Consider the following 17,595-nt stretch of genomic DNA (forward strand, 5'->3'; position numbering starts at 1 on the left):
GCGCTAGGCAAAGCATCTGGAACCCTGCTCCATGCGTGACTTGGTTATGTTACAAACTATAGTTCGCTCACAGCCTCATGCTCCCATCACACACTCAGACACGCCAATGTTTCACACAACACAACCAATAAATACAACGATGCGCATACCGACCACACCACCGCATTAATTCACTACCAACAGAAGGCTAGCCGACTGGCATTAATATAGCCATCCTAGTAGTCAACTTTTCATAATTAAGATTTGTAAATTATCCAACGTCACACAACACAGAATATAGTTATCATCTTGCTGTCTCCGCAGCGGGAGAAAAAAACGCTGTTTGAATGCAGCTCCGCGGCGTGATGATGCCAACTGCGGCTGAACCATCTCGCCGTTGCACCTTCTCCTACTGTCTGTGTCAGGGGCTTTCTCATTTAATTTTCTTTTCATTGTCCCTGTCTTAAGCCACCAATCCATGACCTTGTTAATAGATTAGGCAACTCTTTAATAGATTAGGCTACTACTGACTGTGTTCTCTTCGTTCTGAGTTGTATGTTAGAAATGTCGCAATAATTTACTTTTGGCCGTCGCGGACCATTACGGGGCACTGGCGGACAACCAGTGGTCCGCGGACCACACTTTGAGAACGACTGCTTTAAATCATAATTAATATCTCCCATAGTCTCTCATTGAAGCCTAAATAAACCGGTCAAGTCATGCCTTGCATTGCTGCAGTAGCATTAGATCTACTAACGTTACCATCAGTCACCATAGCTTACATTCAACAGCAAAATGATCTTAGCGTTAGTTAGTGATGGAGGCTACCTTCATTGTTGGTTTGTTTGTGAAACAGTAAGGCAGTTGTACTTAGTAACTGAACAAGTGCACAATAATTTTCTCCTTCGTCATATCCTACTCTGGTTAAGTTAGTTAGCAACAAAGCTGGCTAATATCATGGTTTGTCAGTGGAAGGCAACTGATGTTAATACTGAACGGACATTTGTTTATGTCCGCTTCTTTTATAGGCTAAACTAACAGCTACAGTTTGCTTTTAAAAGCAAGTTCTTCTCCAACCAAAAGAAAATCATGTCCAAGCCCATTGAAATGGACCAATAATGAATATCTGTTGTATCTATCTATCTGCTGTATTCAACACGATAGATAGGCATGTCTCCAAACAACTACTTTTAAACAGTCTGTCCCCAAACAGTGACACTGCACAGCCATGGAGGAGAAGGTGGTGTCCAGGCTGCTGCTGGAGCCATTGGTGGCGCACCACCTCCACCCCAGCAAGAAGAACCATCTGCTTCAAGCTTCGCGTCAAAAGCTGACTGGCTCCAGCCTCTAGTACAGACTACAAAGTCAGAGCAGGAAGCGGTCAAACACCGAAAACCTCATGACGGCGCACCTGTCATCATTGGGGTTTCAAGTCAACTTAATGAAAAGTGTACTGAACCCTACCAGGTCGATAACTTTCATCTCTAGATGCATGTTGAGAGCGCGCCGATCCAAATCTTGCTCTGTTTTGCAGGGGAAGCTATGTGGCTCAATTTCACAGGGGCACAGACTTCAGGGTCTGATGGCTTCAGCACTGGTTGCTGTTCCCCCTAGGCAGGCTGCACACGAGGCACTGGGTGGCAAAACTGGGCCTGGCCCCCGTGGTTTCACGTGTGCTGCTGTTTCGGTCGACTGCGCGCCAAGCAGCAACGCTTCTTGATGCAAGACATGCCACTCAGCACGACGAGCACCAGGAAAGTGACCACGAGTGATGCATCGCTATGGGAACAGGGAAGGCCTGAAGGGAGGTCAGTGAATGGACATTAGAGTCCGAGCCTGCGCTCAGCTCACATCACATCAGTGACCTAGAGCTCATGGCGGCATTCCTGGCACTGCGACATTTTCTCCCGTGGGTGAGAAATTCTCATGTGCTTATCTGAACAGACAACACGACTGTGGTGGCTTACATCAACAAGCAGGGGGGGGAGCAGCTACACAGGCCAGCACACGGCCATGCCAACCTCCTCTCTCTCCACTCAGGGCCATGCATGTGCCAGGGGTGTCGACCCAGGGAGCGGACCCACTCTCCCGGGGTCATCCTCGTTATGGGGAGTGCAATTTGAATCCAGATGTGGCAAAACAGATCTGGTCGTGTTACCGTCGCAATGGAGAATGCAAATGCTTTGCACACAGCCATGGCCACTGCCACTGTGCAGGGAACTGCTCTCTCAAGCACATATGCACACTTACCTATAGGTAAGGGATACAGACTCATTAGGTGTGACATGTTGGGGGCACTGATACGAGGAGGAGAAATAAGTGTGTACGAGTTGTGAGTGTGAGTGTGAGTATGAGTGAGTGTGTGGTTACCTGATTGTCCCCGTAGGGGACGGCAGAGGGCTCATGAGGTGGGCAATGTTGTCTGGGATGTTGATGGTGAGGGGGGAGATCTGCGGCTGCACAGGCTTGATGGGCGACTCGGGGGCTTCACGCTTTTCCCTCTTCACACTCGGCAGCGCCGTGAAGTTGATCTTAATGTTAGTGCTGGGGAAACGGAAGGTGCACCTGTGGGCAAGATGGAGGAGGAGGAGGAGACAAAGCAGCGTTAAGATGGATCAGGAAATGGGACAGACAGGACAACACCAGAACAACAGAGCGTCTCAGTCTCGCCTGGGGGCAATGACCATCACAGCCAGTGCAGCAAGCATGAAATTATATTTTAGAACAGACACACCATAGCAATTGATTCTCTTTCACCTGACCAAGAGTCTTTGACTTGTCTGTGACTCTTACCGGTGAAGATCCAGTCAACTGGTTTTATTGCCTGATCCAGGCCCCCCAGTCAGGCCTAGTACTACGCAGCCAGCCATCTCTCATTGCCTGCTTCAGGCCCCCCAGTGAGGCCTAGTACTACCCAGCCAGCCATCTCTCAGCTCAGCACTCAGATGAGAGTAGGGCAACAGTCCTGAAGGGCCTACAGGCTACAGATAAAATTAGCCCTCCTCATATCACACACACACTGACTTGATCTCAGCCACTGTGAGGCTTCTCATCTCTCTCCTCCCCCCCCCCCCCTACACACACACACACACACACACACACACACACACACACACACACACACACACACACACACACACACACACACACACACACACACACACACACACACAGCAATAGAGAGAGATAGAGAGGTGGGGGGAGAGCGCTAACAACAGTTTTGCCATAGAGTGTGTAAATAAATCATGGCATCTTATGGCAGGACTCTTGTTAGGGTTGTTGAGGGTGAGGAGCCAACCCCCAGTGGGACAGAGTGCCAGAGTGCCAGAATGCCAAGCACTGCACTGCGGCTTGTGCCAACCTCAGACAAAGCCATCACACAAAAGCAGGAGAGACACAGAAAAAAGGAGACGAGGAATGAAAGAGAGAGAGAGAGAGAGTGAGAAAGTCTGGCTGAAACCGACTCTTGTTTTAAGTGCTAAATCAGTTTTAGGACTATTTGTTGTTGCACTATTTTTACCTGGTCTTATCATGCAAATGCTTTTGTGAATCTTTTCTGGGCCAGTGAAAAAAGCACATTGTGAGTGCAACCTCTCCATTACTGACTGACTGAGGACAACTATTGATATTATGAACACTAAGACGAGGAAGTGTGTGCCAACCAGGGGCACCAGGGGCATGGGAGCTGATGCAGCCTGGAACAGGAGACGAAGCAGAGGGACGGGAGATGGGCACATGAGAAAAGATGATAGGACTGGAGCCCACAAGAGGATACGGGAGCAATAAAGACAATTAAAAAAAAAAAAAAGGTAAAGGAGGAGAAGGAAATGGGACCGCAGCTAGAAGACATACATGAGAGAGAGAGAGAGAGGAGCTGTGATGAACACATGTGGAGTGCCGAGAGGAGAGGAGGAGAGGGAGACTGCAGCGGGAGAAAAAGGGATGGAAGCGGGTGAAGAGAGAACTGGTGCGGATAAAGGTGTAGAGGGCAGGACAGCAGGGAAGGAACGAGTGAACGAGGGAGTGTGTCTGGTTATGAGATGTTTATCACTGTTCCCTCTCAACCCAAACAATTGCAATGAAATGTTTTGCATGAAATTCAGCACTGCAGTTGGGTGCACACCAGACATAGCAGGGGTCTTGTGTGGGGGGGGGGGTTAAATCAGCAGCTTTGGATGTAAAATAGTACTCTGATGCATGCAAATGCAACCCGCTTCTAACCAGAGAGGATGCACTGTGAAACACCAGCTCTGCACAGAGGCTACACAAACACGCACACACAGGCAATGGACCTGTGCATGGGCCGTTACAGCAACACTGTTACTCGGCATCCATCAATCTCGACTAATCCAGCCCTCTCTGAGCAGACATACTTCAAGCCATGCCTGCTGTTGGGGGATCATGTTTTTAGTACTCGGCAGAGCAAAAACAAATAATCACCGGTGGGTAGTCATCTGCCTGCCACTCTCTCTCTCCGCCTCACACCAAGCCCAGATATTGTGTCAGCTAAAAACAGACGGAGAAGCGTGCATTGTGCTCAGTGCAGTGGCATGGCAACCACGAGGGTTCCGTTAGTGCAGGAATGCTGAAGCTGTAAGCAAATGTCACATTCCATCCAGAAGGGGGCGACCTTGCAGTAAGGCCGATAAGAAACATAAATAGGGGAGTATATAAACACACTCACACAGGGCGACAACCACTGCCTCACACACACACTCACTCGGACGCATATGCGCAAACAAAAACATTAACACAGCTTCTGCCGGCTTAAGTTCATGGCACCTACCTAAGGCTACACTTTTTTTCTGACCATGCCTCCACTCTGTGCTGTTTAATACGTTCTGAAAAAGTGCAGAATTGTATGCATACATGCACAAGATGGCTTCATGTTCTCTGCTCTGCGCTTGTTCCAGCTACAGTCTGAACCGCTTCAGAGGGGAGGTCAGATGGAAGTACCTCTCACGAGGCTGGCACGGAATGCACTTTAACTCCAAGACATTGTGAAAAGAACTGAAGAGAGTGTGTGTGTGTGTGTGTGTGTGTGTGTGTGTGTGTGTGTGTGTGTGTGTATATGCACACCACAGTTTTTCTTCTCTCCAGTCACATTTTAACATTCAGGGAAGCACCTCTGCCAATTTTCTAGCCACCCCCCCCCCAACTACCATTCATTGAAGCCTGAGTTTCCCAGACTTTGTTACATTGGAGGGGGAAGAGACAAGGGAGTTTTAAATGTAAGGGTCGCAAACATTAGTAAGAGGAAGCCAGTTCGTTCTTCAACAGCACTCTCCAGTCCGCTGTACAGATGGAAAAAACAGCCTTACAAAAGAATGCAACATTTTGAAAACTTGACAGTCTTAAAAAAAAGAAAAGAAAAAGACCCTAGACAAAATGGCAACCATTCTTCTCCAACCCAAATCACTGCGGGCCTAGACAAGAGTAGCCTTGCGAGGTGTGACTGTACAAGGGGTGTGTGTGTGTGTGTGTGTGTGTGTGTGTGTGTTAATATGGTGGGGAAGGCTGGATGCCAGGGCCGCTTAGGTCATTCCACAGGGGGTCTGTGTGGGATCCCCTTGGTAACAGTGTGGCCCCAGTAGACAACGCGTACATACACACACCCACACCCACACACACACACACACAGTTGCACACAATGCTCCTGCAGAATCCCCATCTGGTACACTAGTCGAGAAACAAAGTTTGGTGTGTCAGATAACGGCCAGGTTAGGCGCAGCCTCACACCAGAAGCATCTGAACGTAGGTGCTGACCGCTTCTCTTCTAAGATTCTGTTCAACGCTACAGCGTTGTAGGTGGACCTAAGAAACATCCCACAGCACCGAGAGGACTCATGGATACATGAGATACTATTATCACCTCATCAGAATTCATCTGTCATTCAGCGAGAGCAGTTTATTTTTTAACAATGTCAATGTGTCAGGTCAATGTGTCAAGCTTTCTCGACACTGACTGGTGCTGGCATATGTGGGGAAAAAAAGTACTATGCTACAGGTACTTTGGAGGAAATAGGCCTATATGCTCATTTCCAACCTCTTATTTTGACACAAACTTTGTGCCCAAGGGAAAAACCACCGACAGAATGATGAACACAACAAGCCTGTGAGGTCATGTCACAAGGAAACCTTAAAATAATATAATAGTAACTTCTTTTAAAAGTGGCTAATAAGAATGTCACTGAATGCATACAGAGTCTTTTAAAGTCACACCACTACCTACAGAGAGACACCGTTTTCATGGCACAGATGACAATCACAAAACAAACCTTTCAACCGTCACAGCCATACCTCCCAAAACATCACCTATTTTATCAGCATCACATCACACATCACATCCAGTGCCTGGAACACCATTAACAGCTCTTCAGTCTTGTGCGAGGGCTGGCGTGTAGAGTTAGCGTGACCCTAACCCACACCCTCCTCTGCCTCGCGGATAGAGAGACTGACCGCAGCTCATTGAGAAGGGAAGTCAGGTCGACTGGGGGTAATGTGTGAAACGTGAGTCATCTGACAGAGGGAGAAACTAGCGCGGAAGTGATAGCCTACATTTGTGTCAATAACAGTGTCAGTAAACCAGCGCTGTGAATCACTGATAACTGCCGGCTATGGCTACAGCCAGTACTTAGTCACCGACTTTCCAACTGATTAAGCACCTTCCAATACCGTTTGCAGGTAGGGACATGCACTAGGGGACAGAAGTCTAGGCCTACTCAATCAAGACCCTTACCATTGCAACATGAAATTGGGGTTTGTTTTGAATCCTTGAACACAGCCTTGTGTACAAGATCCAACAACAACATTCCCCAAACATTCCCCAAACCACAGGCAAATCGCAGAAATCTCACCACTGCCACATTCTCTGAGTGCATGTGAAAAGAGTCTTTTACTGAGCTGATTAAGGGCAATAAAATGTGAGGGGCAATTAAGTTTCACTCAGGGCCACTTCTCCCTTCCGTCCTGTTGTTTGTTATGGTATGACAACAACAATCAATCAAAGCATCACTTCACAACTGCTACTATTCGGCCTTCCTCAACAACCCACTGGTGGACAGTTTACAGAAGTGGTGTACATGCAAAGGAACTGGGCATGTGACCGTTCTTTCAAAGACCAACAACTCTTGTCAAGTAAAGACTTGTACAGCGAGCCCAACTTTTCATATCAAGGCCGATAAAAAAGAGCTATGAAATAGGATGCATGCATTTGACATTAAGGTTGTGCATGAATAACTGTAGAGGACAAAACGCTTGTAATGACAGAAGGAAACACTTCATCGTAATACTGTAGAACAACATCATCTGGATCAGCTGTGTCTCCAACTCCGCCATCTCCAAATCGTCTATGTTTACATTGCAGGACAGACATTTGTCCACGAAATATCACAGACATGGCCCAAACAGTGGGCACATATGGATGTATTCTGAGGGTATGAGAAACATAAAAGCAGCAGCTCCTTCAGTCACATCATGTCACATCTGCATACCAACATGCACATTTTCACATCAAGAATCAATTTCCCCCAAAACCCTGCTTCTGCGCAATATCAACATCCCAGCCAACCTGAAGTCATTACCCCTTCTCTTCAGAATGCAGTAAGTTGATAAAAAGCAACAGTTATTACCACGTGACCTACGTGCACCTACACTCTGGACAGACAAGAGGGGAGTTGCTTGTGTTTAGTGTTTACATAGCTTCAGCTCCTAGTGTGTCACTGAATTCGTATACCAGACTAAAATATACTCCCCAGCAATTCTCGGAGGTGGCCACCATTATGCGAGTTCAAGAAATCTCTCAAAATACCTTTCCCACAGAGAGCACATGTTATCCTGATACTAGGTTAACTTAGTTGAAGGACGATCCAGACTAGGCCAGCCTGCCCGGCACAAAGGCTAGGTGATTATTTACACTGGGAGGAAACATTTCCTGCTTCAAGCCAACGTGCTTTGCTCGTGCTGGGGGCTAGAGAATTTTACAGTAGGCTAGGACCACAACCCAGAAAACAGGGGAGTCTCAGGTAAAACTGTGTAAACCTAGTCGGGTCAGGAGATGTGAAATGTTATGAGCCATGTGGAGAGTTGCTTATTGTGGTTATCTCGCTCATTTGAGAGAAATACATTCTCAAAGGCGTTAGCTACTAATAACGCCAGGGGTAACACGTGCACCAAAGAGGTCATAAACAATAACAATAATAAAGGCGATATACGTGCCATAAACTTACACTTTAGGAAGCTGAAGAGGAGCTGCACCTCGCCTCAGGAACACCCCATCCACGAACACCCCATTTTTGCCAAGGCAACGCAGGTAAAAGTCACCGCTGCCTGTGCCATCCTCGCCGGCTGTAAAGATTTCAAGATGTCTTCGGGATATGAAGCTGGAATGGCCCATACTCACATCCACAGAGCCCTGCGACGAGTTCCTCCCAATGGTTACCGAGCGCTTTTTCATCATATATTCGAATTCACGGCCCTCGAGCCGGGCAACAGCCGGCCCAGCCAACCCGCTTACCACCGCCATTTTCTGGATAAATGCTATAATTTCCGAGAAATAATTAATCTAACGTCAGTTTCAAGATGCCCCAGGATGAGCTTTATTTGGTATCGCTAATGGCCGAATTGGGGACAGGGCATCTAAATTAAAACAGAAAATTTCGAGGGGAACGTGGGGGTCCACAGACAGCGGCACCGACCCACCGCCGCGATACAGAGAGAAAGGGAAGGAGAAAGAGCCAACCAAACAACGCAGGAGGAGTGGATGACATGATTGACACAACCAGCATCCAATCACATACGGATGATATTACGCATTTCGGCAATGTGCACCAATAAAAAAAGAGACACGGACACTTTGTAGTCTGAAGGTCGGTTGCGCTGTGGCTTAACACGCATGTGTTTGCAAACTATAAATACATGTAAAACAAGACACAGATTTTAGTCCATCTCAGGAACCCAAAGGAAAGGAACCGTAGTTGAATAGACAAAATTCCTTTGCAGCCATCTGTATTTTTGTGTGTTTTGCTAAGGGCAAATTTCACTAAGACGATGTCATGGTTTTATTTAGCTAGATACTGCACATATAATCGAGGCAGAAGTTTACACCATTTGTATGATTGACCTCACCCTAATAAAATAAATCGATTGTCCAGATACACGTGGATCAACGTGAAATAACCATTTTTTTGCATTTGACACCGAGTAGCATCGTTATTTTCTTTCCTAATTATAGAGATTTTCCGGACACTGTATCCTCGACAGCAGTCTGCCCAACCCCAGCAGGGAATCCTGTAGATACTCCATGCAAGGTTTTGTATAGAACACTGTCTGCAGCTGGAATTTGTATTTGACTTCCCAGAATGCTGTTCGCCACTTTACTCGTTTCAAGCATGGAGGTCACTGTGGCACATTTGCACGACGAAGAAACCTTCTATAGTGTTCATTGCTGATACATTTTCTCAGGCCTATCTGACACCGATGCTAGATTAAAAGCATCGAGCAGGAGAGTTAGTTAATTGTGCGTAAGCGGTAGATATTGCTCGACTTGTCTACCGGTGTAGTGGGACATGTGCTTTCGGTGACGTCACCGCTTGTTTCGTCTAGGTTCACACACCTAGGCCTGAGATGTTTGTAAACACGGGAGAGCGCCGTGGGGGTTGGGTGGCCAGGGATACTGTTACCCTCCATGACATGGTCCACATATCATAATAAATCAATTGACATGCAACTGTGACGTTTCACTGCACTGTTCCCCCGATTACTATAAACAAACAACTAAAATAAGCAATAGAAGCCCAACTGGTAGCTATGCAGTGATGCAATGCAATAATGTAATGATTAAAAAAAAAACTTCCAGCGATGCAATGATTTAAACTAGATACCCGATTTGTGGTAGGGATTGTGAAACGTAGACGTAGCCTATGAGTCTACATATTCAATCGTTTTCAGTTGGCTATAATTAGCCTTAATAATCAGTTATCAAAGGCTACTCTTAAGACTTGCTCTTGTCTCATTTGGAAATATTTTATGTTATGTTATATTTATGTTATAAAAAATAACTGAATACATCTGTAGCCTACATCTGGGTGGTGTCCGTTCATGGTATTGTTCACGGTACAGATTGATCTTACAGTGTGATGACCACTAGATGGAGACTTTAAACTTGACAAATGCCGACTCCTGCTCCTAGTCTTGGCATTCAACTCGTGGCAATATCTGTGAAGACCAGCTATTTTCTCTGCTCTTCCAATCTGAGTGAATTAATCTGATGTCGATATATCGAATTCTAGCATGCAATATGTAATCTAGTTTACCTCCTTGCACTTCTGTGTCTAAACCTACTTGTGTTGCAGAATTTCGCTTTACTCACCAGCAGATGTCATACATAAGACCAAAAGCAGTGACGCCCAAAACACTCTGACAGTGGGTTGTCACAGTGATCTGGCACTGAGAAAAGGGGACTGAATAGTTTAGGTAATTTAGCTGTTCACAGAACAATTGAACATTCTTCTTCTTTTCTCTCTGAGAAATGTATTTTAATTGTAATTGTAACTTTTCAAGATCTCTGTTAATGATATACAAGATGCTTTTCTCAATATATAGTGAAATATGTCCTGTTTTTTTAATATTCTTAATGAGTGAGTTGCCTATTTGACTGTTGAGACCAAGAAATCTCTCTTTTTTTTAGGGATGTAAAATGTTCTCCACCATGATGTTCTTGTAATTGCCATAAAGTTTTAAATTGTTTAATGTCTGCTTCATGTCTTTTTTCACTTCTCTAATATTGGTACATGTAACCTACTTTATTTCTGTTCAGCACTTTTGTATATTCTATTTTGAGTAGCTAGCATACACAACGTGCAGGTCTGCAAGCACCTAGGGCAAGCTGTACTTGCCTACTATTAAATGTAGGAGTTCAGAAATCAATACCTGACACTTAGGAATGCTTGGATTGTAATTGCATTGGAAAGCTCTTACTGGCCATTTAGGCAACCCACTTTGAACTAATGGTGTAGCCCATCAGAGCAGTGTAATAATTCCACAGGGACTCCACTAGCTGGTTTGCATGCAAGTGCATTTCTGTCACCTTCCCACTCTGTTCCTTTGCAGATGAGTGGGAGAGCAGACCTGATTTCCTATTGTTGATTAGGATAGATTGCTATTCATTGTATTCTCACCGCTAATCATGGAAAGTTTGATCATCTGCAGCTAATCATCTGCAGATCACAGTTTAAAGTCAAACCCACAAGGCACATCAGAGGGTAGACGTACTGTTTGTGTTTTTGTCTGAAATGCTGTCTGCTGTCAGATCTCTCAAGGTTTGAAATCTGGGAGCCTCACATGCACCCCTCATCTGCTTTGGTGAGGGCTTTAGATTCTGCTAATAGTGCCTATGTGAAATGAGGGGATTTTTGAACTAATTCTCTTGTTGTTGTTTGAAATTCTCAGTTTGCGGTACACTTACAGGAAATGTCCCTGCTGAGAGGCTGAGAGATATTAACTGTCTCTCTGGGAGAGATTGAAAGTGAGAGAGAAAGAGAGGAACACAGAGAGAGAGAGAGAGAGAGAGAGAGGGAGAGAGAGAGCATTACCGTTCAAATGGTTTCTACTCCAAAGTGCTGATGAAGGAGCAGGGCATGTTGTGGGCGAGTGCCGGGGGGAATGGCTCTCCTTCTTCCTTCCTTTAACTGGTCTGAATTAGTTTCAGTCAATGCATTTGCTCAGACATGAACCTGACCACATCTTAGCCAGTCAATTATACATTTGCTCCCAACTGCAGCAGAATATACTGCAGCAAAACTACATTTATTTAACATGTTCATTATTCGAACACAGATAAATGCATTGTTGTGTTCAACAGAGACATTTCAATTTCCCAATTAAAAAAGAAAGTTAAATAGCTGTCCTTAGATCCGTGAACTGTCTGGCCTAATTTGAACTCTTCTGAGTGAGAAAACGCCTGAGTCATGGACTCAGACTGTTTAGACAGAGAGGGAGGATTTATTGCTACAGTAAGACACTAGGTGTGGTTCTGCAACATCCTCCCGTCAGAACTGAAATGGCCTGTTTGGCTGGTTTCTGTGGTAAGAGCATGCCTGTTTACAATAACAATTGTTCAAATACTCAAAAACGAAATCTGCATCGTCATCAAGTACTACAAAAAAATCATAGTTAGCATACATATTTATTAACCACACATACTGCCATAGTGTTTTCTAAGGAAGTACAAGAATTTTGTAGACTTCACAAACATTCAGTTTAAAAAAGTGCTTCAAAATGGAGAAGTTTCCATCTCCATCCGGTAAACTCATGGTCTAGAGTCTGTCCGAAGTACAGGTACACACACTTGACTTCAAAAGCAGTCAGGTAAATCCAAATGTGCCTATGCAAAAACAACATTGACATGTGATTTTAAAAACATTCTCAATCAATGAATCATGTATATATATATATGTATATATATATATATATAGGGAAATGTCCACATTAATCAGTTGTATGTGTATAATAATTAAATTATTTATTGGACCATGTCCATTTCTTAATTTCTATATTTTAAAATGTATAGAACTGGGAAACATAGTACTCACTTTCAAATCAAGATACTTTCAATAGGTGGTCTGTGTCAAATCCTCATCGTCAGTCATAAGATTTGACATCAGCTTGCTGCTTAGTCCTTTCCTCTGAAGTATTGATGTATGAGAGACCAGCTCTTGTTGGCCTGTCAGTCCACTGTAGATATTATATCAGACACTGCCTCGAAGTGGCAACAGCTCTTCATATGGCACAGTGAGGTTCCCCAGGTACCAGAAGATCCAGAACACCAGGCTGATGAAGACGAGGAGGGGCCCGGAAAGCAAGAAGAAATCCCAAAAGTTGAGCGGAGCAAAGATGCCCAGGAGGAAGAGGACTAGGCCCACAACATCACAGAGCACCGCCAGGAAGAGGAAGAAAATGCAACGCCCGCAACAGGCCTTACAATCCATTGCCGTGAGAAGAGGGACTTCAAAACGGCATGGCAGTGTCTTCGCAAATGAGAGACACCGGTTTTGCTGAGGCCCCTTTTAAAAGGATGCCCTGCATTCCTATGGATTGCATTGAACGCCCAACTTACCTGTCCTCAATAGTAGGAGACAGCGGGTGGACAGGAACACAACCACCGCAACAAGTTATGCTGCTCTTTAACACCCCCACCCAGTGCACTGACAAATCATGACAGCACCAAGCCTCATTCTTTCTTTAAATGCCATGACAGTCTTGTGAAAAACAGATCTATTAATAGAGCGGTATACGTCAACTGATTGTGCTACTGAGCTTTAAAAAACAAACAAACAAGCAAATAATATAAATATATAAAATATATACCTTTGGTGATAAACCATCAGCAAACCAGAACTGATTAACAGATGGTGACTGTGGCTGAGATTTTGTCTCAGAGCCAATCACCAGATCATAAAGAGAATTTTGCCACCAGTTTGACGTAATCTCTTATCTCATCTTTGAATTTGCTGATTGAATGAGTGCCTAGGATTGTCCTGAAAAGTATGAAGTTAGATTAAGAAGTACAACTAGACATGGATGACCACTACCAAGATGGGTCCACTACCATGCTATTGATACAGTCAAACAGTATTATTTAATTAATGGTTCTGTGCAAACATGGACATGCACTTGTAGTATAATCAGAGTGTATGATCAAATCTAATTGATGAACATGACTGTTCCTTTAGAAATATAGACCTTCTTACAACATATCCAAATGAATAAGGCACGGGGTAATTACAATCATGCAGGAAAAAGACAGACTGTGCTTTGAGAGGTTCCAGTGGGTTGGTGGTTTATTTACAGACAAACCAGTCCTACCACTACCATTGTGTTGTTAGTAATAGCAATGGTCAGGGCAGTTTCATAGCAAAATAATGGTTGTCTCTGCCACGTACAAGACTATGATATCAGGATGGATAATTAGTTTGTAAAACAAGACACAAGAAGGAATTCACCTGTTATGCTATAGAAATAAGTGTTTGAAGACTGAGGATACAGTATAACTGATTTGTTTTATATATACTGTATATTTAAATAAATAAAAAATCATCCGTACAGTAAAAATACTGCTTTTATTTGGAAGGGGATATTTGTATTACATTCACCATATAAATCAAAAAGTTAAATCACTTACAAAATAATCAAAATAAAGATTTAAAATGGTATTAAACTGGCAACAAAGGCAAAGTGCAAAGTAATTTTGAAAAAAGGGAACATTTCCTCTATTGTACATTGTCTACAGAACTTCATGGCAATTAAGTGGTTCAGCCAATCGGCAAAACTAAATAATATAAATAAAAACATAGCAACATGGCATTCAGTCATACAGAAAGGTGTTTTTGTCAGTCTATCATGGCTTTTGGTCAGTCTATCAAGGCATAGAAACTCCAGAATAATGGCAGATAATTTAGCCAGTAGAAAAACACCACATGTCCTAAAGGCACACCCATTGGGAGAATCACCCATGGGTAGGGTGGAACATTCAAAGCAGCAAAGGTGGGGAAAACACTAAGCCCTGTTCAACTCACAGTAGAATGCAAACTATTTCACAAATTCATTATGCAATATCTAATATACCGTCTTTGAGTCCCTGATTAAACATCAATATAAAGAAAACATCAAGATGGCACTGTAATAAATAATTAAGATATAGAAAATATGACTTGTGTGTTGCTCAAGTAGTTTGTGGAGGTGTGGTCCAAGGAGTGACCTTAAAAAGAGAGAGGCGGTATAATGAAACAGCACAACCACAGCTTTAATGTAACACCTTTATCAGTACCAAAGATTCAGGGTTAACGTTATCTGAAATTTGAACAATTTGTGAACCAGTGACAGCCTTACATATGTAGAAATGATATGTATTTGGTTTAGCTTTATATTTAATACAAATGCCTGCGGCCATTATTTTCGATGTGCAAAGCAAATTCAAGCAAAACGAGTTGGCCCTGTTCCTGTTTAAGCTACCAGAACTTCCTCTAGTCGGCGACTAGTAGACGCAGAGAAACCCGTGTCAACACAATTAATTTCAGCCTCACTCTCAGATATGACACCTGATCATTTTGCCACAGTGTAACGCGTTGTTTTCATGAAATGTAGCCTACACATGGAAAGATCCAGTTCTGCTAACTTATGTGGCTAATACACAATGCGTTCGCATAAGGCAGGTCAAACGAGCCCATTCAGACCATCAATCAGTTGATAGTTATTTACCTCAGCTCAGAGGAGACGTTCAACGTTTCCTAGCTTGAGCATCTTCAGGTCGGTTTCCGCCTCCTCCTCGGTGTTTTTCGATGTAATAACGGACTCGTTGCTGTCATCATAGCCCTTGTTCTCGCAGCAGGTGGACTTGCCCCAGGTAATGCGCGAGGCGACATGTTCACCTTTATGTTCCTTCTTTAGTTCATCCTTGCCCGGTGATTTAAAAACGTTGTTCCCCTCGCCTTTATTGTGACTTTTGGACAGTCGCTCGGTTAATTTTCTCGCCAGCTGTTTGAAACTGTGCTTTTGACTCACTAATGAGTCCCTCCTCGATCCCTCAGTGGAAACCTTTATGTTACCCACATACCACATGATCCACAAAGCCAGGCTGGAAAACAGAATGAGCGAGCCACTGTAAATCAAGAAGTCACCGTAAAACTGTCCATCTTGTCGCAAATCTGCAAATATCCCAACGAAGAGAATAACTAGACCTACGATGTCAAAAACAATGGCCAGAGAAAATAACGGCACACATCCACCTAGAAATTTCAGGTCCATTGTTGCCAAACTAGTTTTATGAAAGTAGCGGAAGAACTCGCACCAAGCGTCCTTAAACGTCCTTAAAGCACACCTGCTGCGAGAACCGCCCATGGTGACGTTGGAACATTCAAAGTTGCACAGGTGGACAAATCTCTTAGCTCACAATGCAACGCAATAAAAATGAGGGGCCTGAGGTGATGCTTGGAATTGAACGTAGCCTGCAGGTTATGATGTATTAGACCAGTTTTTTGTAATATAGTCTACCTTAATTATCATACAAGTCACAGACTACACCTTAAGTGCAGACTATCTTGTGCAGGTTGCGACCTGCCTGAAAATGATTTGCTAATCAAATTCTATCAGATAGGATCCTGCGTATTTGTGTGAACTAGTGAAATGATGTAGCCTAGTCAGTCAAATAAATTCATCGCAGATCACTCTCTACGTCTACTCGTTTTCATGATATTCAACACGTACAAGTCGCATGACAATTACATCGTTATAGTGGGTTTGTATTTTCAAACATGCCGTTTGGTGTTGGTCTTTCAGAGGTGAAAATGCAAATACACAAAAATGGAATACCCTGAATAAACAAAAGAAGACGTTCCACTTTGAGAATATGAATATTGAAAAATAGCTATATTGGCCCGATGCAGCTTATTTATAACTTCATAAAGATGCCTATTTCATGTGAATACTCCTGAGCCTGACTAAACTGGATTTTCAATTACAGATCAAAATTAAGGTAATAATGTCAATAAAATACCATTCAGCTTTGGGCACACAAAAGAGTTTCGGAAAATAGTCATTCATCAGTCTGATGAATTCTGCAGTATAAAATCTGAACACAACATTTTCATATATATTAGAGACTTTTCAGCAATGTGAACATGCACGTCTGATTGAACACTATCCTCACTGCAATAGCCCTTTTATCACAAAGTGATGTCATTTTTCATAACACTGATGCATCACCTTTTAAACATAAGCATGCTTCTGAATAATCCCTGTATTTGGCACAACTGTCTCAGAATGTCTCAAAGCTCCTGTCACCACAGTGCATTCAATGTCATTTGCCACTTAACAAGACAAGGTATGGTGCGCATTCCATCTCAGCATATCCCATATTGCGCAATGCATAACATGCCTTGAGCACTCTCATAACTGGATTTGTTGTGGTTTGTAGCAAGTGTACAGCTTCTTCATGGCGTGCTTCTTCATCTCCCGGGTGACAGGGATGAGAACCAACCCCACCATCAGCACCATCAGACCAATGGAGAGGAGTGCCGGGCCCATGATGCCACTGAACTTGGAGAATCCAGCGAAGTAGAGGCCACTCAACACCAAGCCCACCAGCAGCACGCTGCCCCCAGTGGACATGAGGAGGATTGCGTGACGGTAGAACTCGAAGGCTCTGGGAGGGGGGGCAGTGGTCCACAGGGACTCGGTGTGGGCGAGGCTGAAGACGGTGCTCTCTGTGCGGAGAGTGAGGAGGTCGAGGGACTGGGCGTGAGAATGCTGTCCCAGTGGGATGGTCTCTGCCGTCATGGTCCCAGTCGTCATGGGCTCCTCCGGCATTTCTGTTTTTCCTGTCATTGTGGAACTCTGAGGATCGGAGGAGACGCAGGGCACAGAGGTGGAGGAGGAGGAGGAGGAGGTGGAAGAAGATTGCTGGGCGTGTCTGATAGGGTGAGAACCTCGCCCAGTGTCCTCAGTGGTCTTTATTATCTGGCATAAAGATTAAATTAGCATAAAGTCATTTAAAGATAATTTCATTAGATTTTGTTCAGTACACCAAAACTACTGGAAAGTTGCTCTATATATAACATTTCA

General features: G+C 44.0%; 2 protein-coding genes and 1 long non-coding RNA gene across 5 annotated transcripts in view; all 3 read right to left on the reverse strand.

Annotated features, from left to right (window-relative positions):
* LOC105898788 (forkhead box protein K2-like) overlaps nucleotides 1-8,711 on the reverse strand; it is a 19,369-nt gene extending 10,658 nt beyond the window's left edge. For 2 of the 3 annotated variants that reach the window (XM_031571805.1, XM_031571791.1), the window contains exons 1-2: nucleotides 8,208-8,710; nucleotides 2,350-2,544 (exon numbers count right to left, since the gene is read on the reverse strand). In XM_031571805.1, the coding sequence (XP_031427665.1) occupies nucleotides 2,350-2,544; nucleotides 8,208-8,503 (491 nt within the window). In that variant the 5' untranslated portion in view covers nucleotides 8,504-8,710. Of the gene's footprint in view, nucleotides 1-2,349; nucleotides 2,545-8,207 lie in introns of all 3 variants that reach the window. The other variant, XM_031571799.1, reaches the window with a different exon arrangement.
* A 5,371-nt stretch (nucleotides 8,712-14,082) lies between these two features.
* On the reverse strand, nucleotides 14,083-15,865 carry LOC116223522. Its single transcript, XR_004165127.1, has 2 exons — nucleotides 15,235-15,865; nucleotides 14,083-14,734 (listed from the first exon to the last, which is right to left on the reverse strand). It is a non-coding gene; the product is annotated as an uncharacterized LOC116223522 (long non-coding RNA).
* Nucleotides 15,866-16,920: 1,055 nt separating this feature from the next.
* Nucleotides 16,921-17,340, reverse strand: LOC105898563 (phosphoinositide-interacting protein). The gene has a single exon (XM_012825595.1). The coding sequence runs from the start codon at nucleotides 17,338-17,340 to the stop codon at nucleotides 16,921-16,923; it is 420 nt and encodes a 139-aa protein (XP_012681049.1).
* Between the last annotated feature and the right edge of the window lie 255 nt (nucleotides 17,341-17,595).

The sequence above is a fragment of the Clupea harengus genome, chromosome 1, assembly GCF_900700415.2.
Source record: "Clupea harengus chromosome 1, Ch_v2.0.2, whole genome shotgun sequence".
In the NCBI taxonomy this organism is placed as follows: Eukaryota; Metazoa; Chordata; class Actinopteri; order Clupeiformes; family Clupeidae; genus Clupea; species Clupea harengus.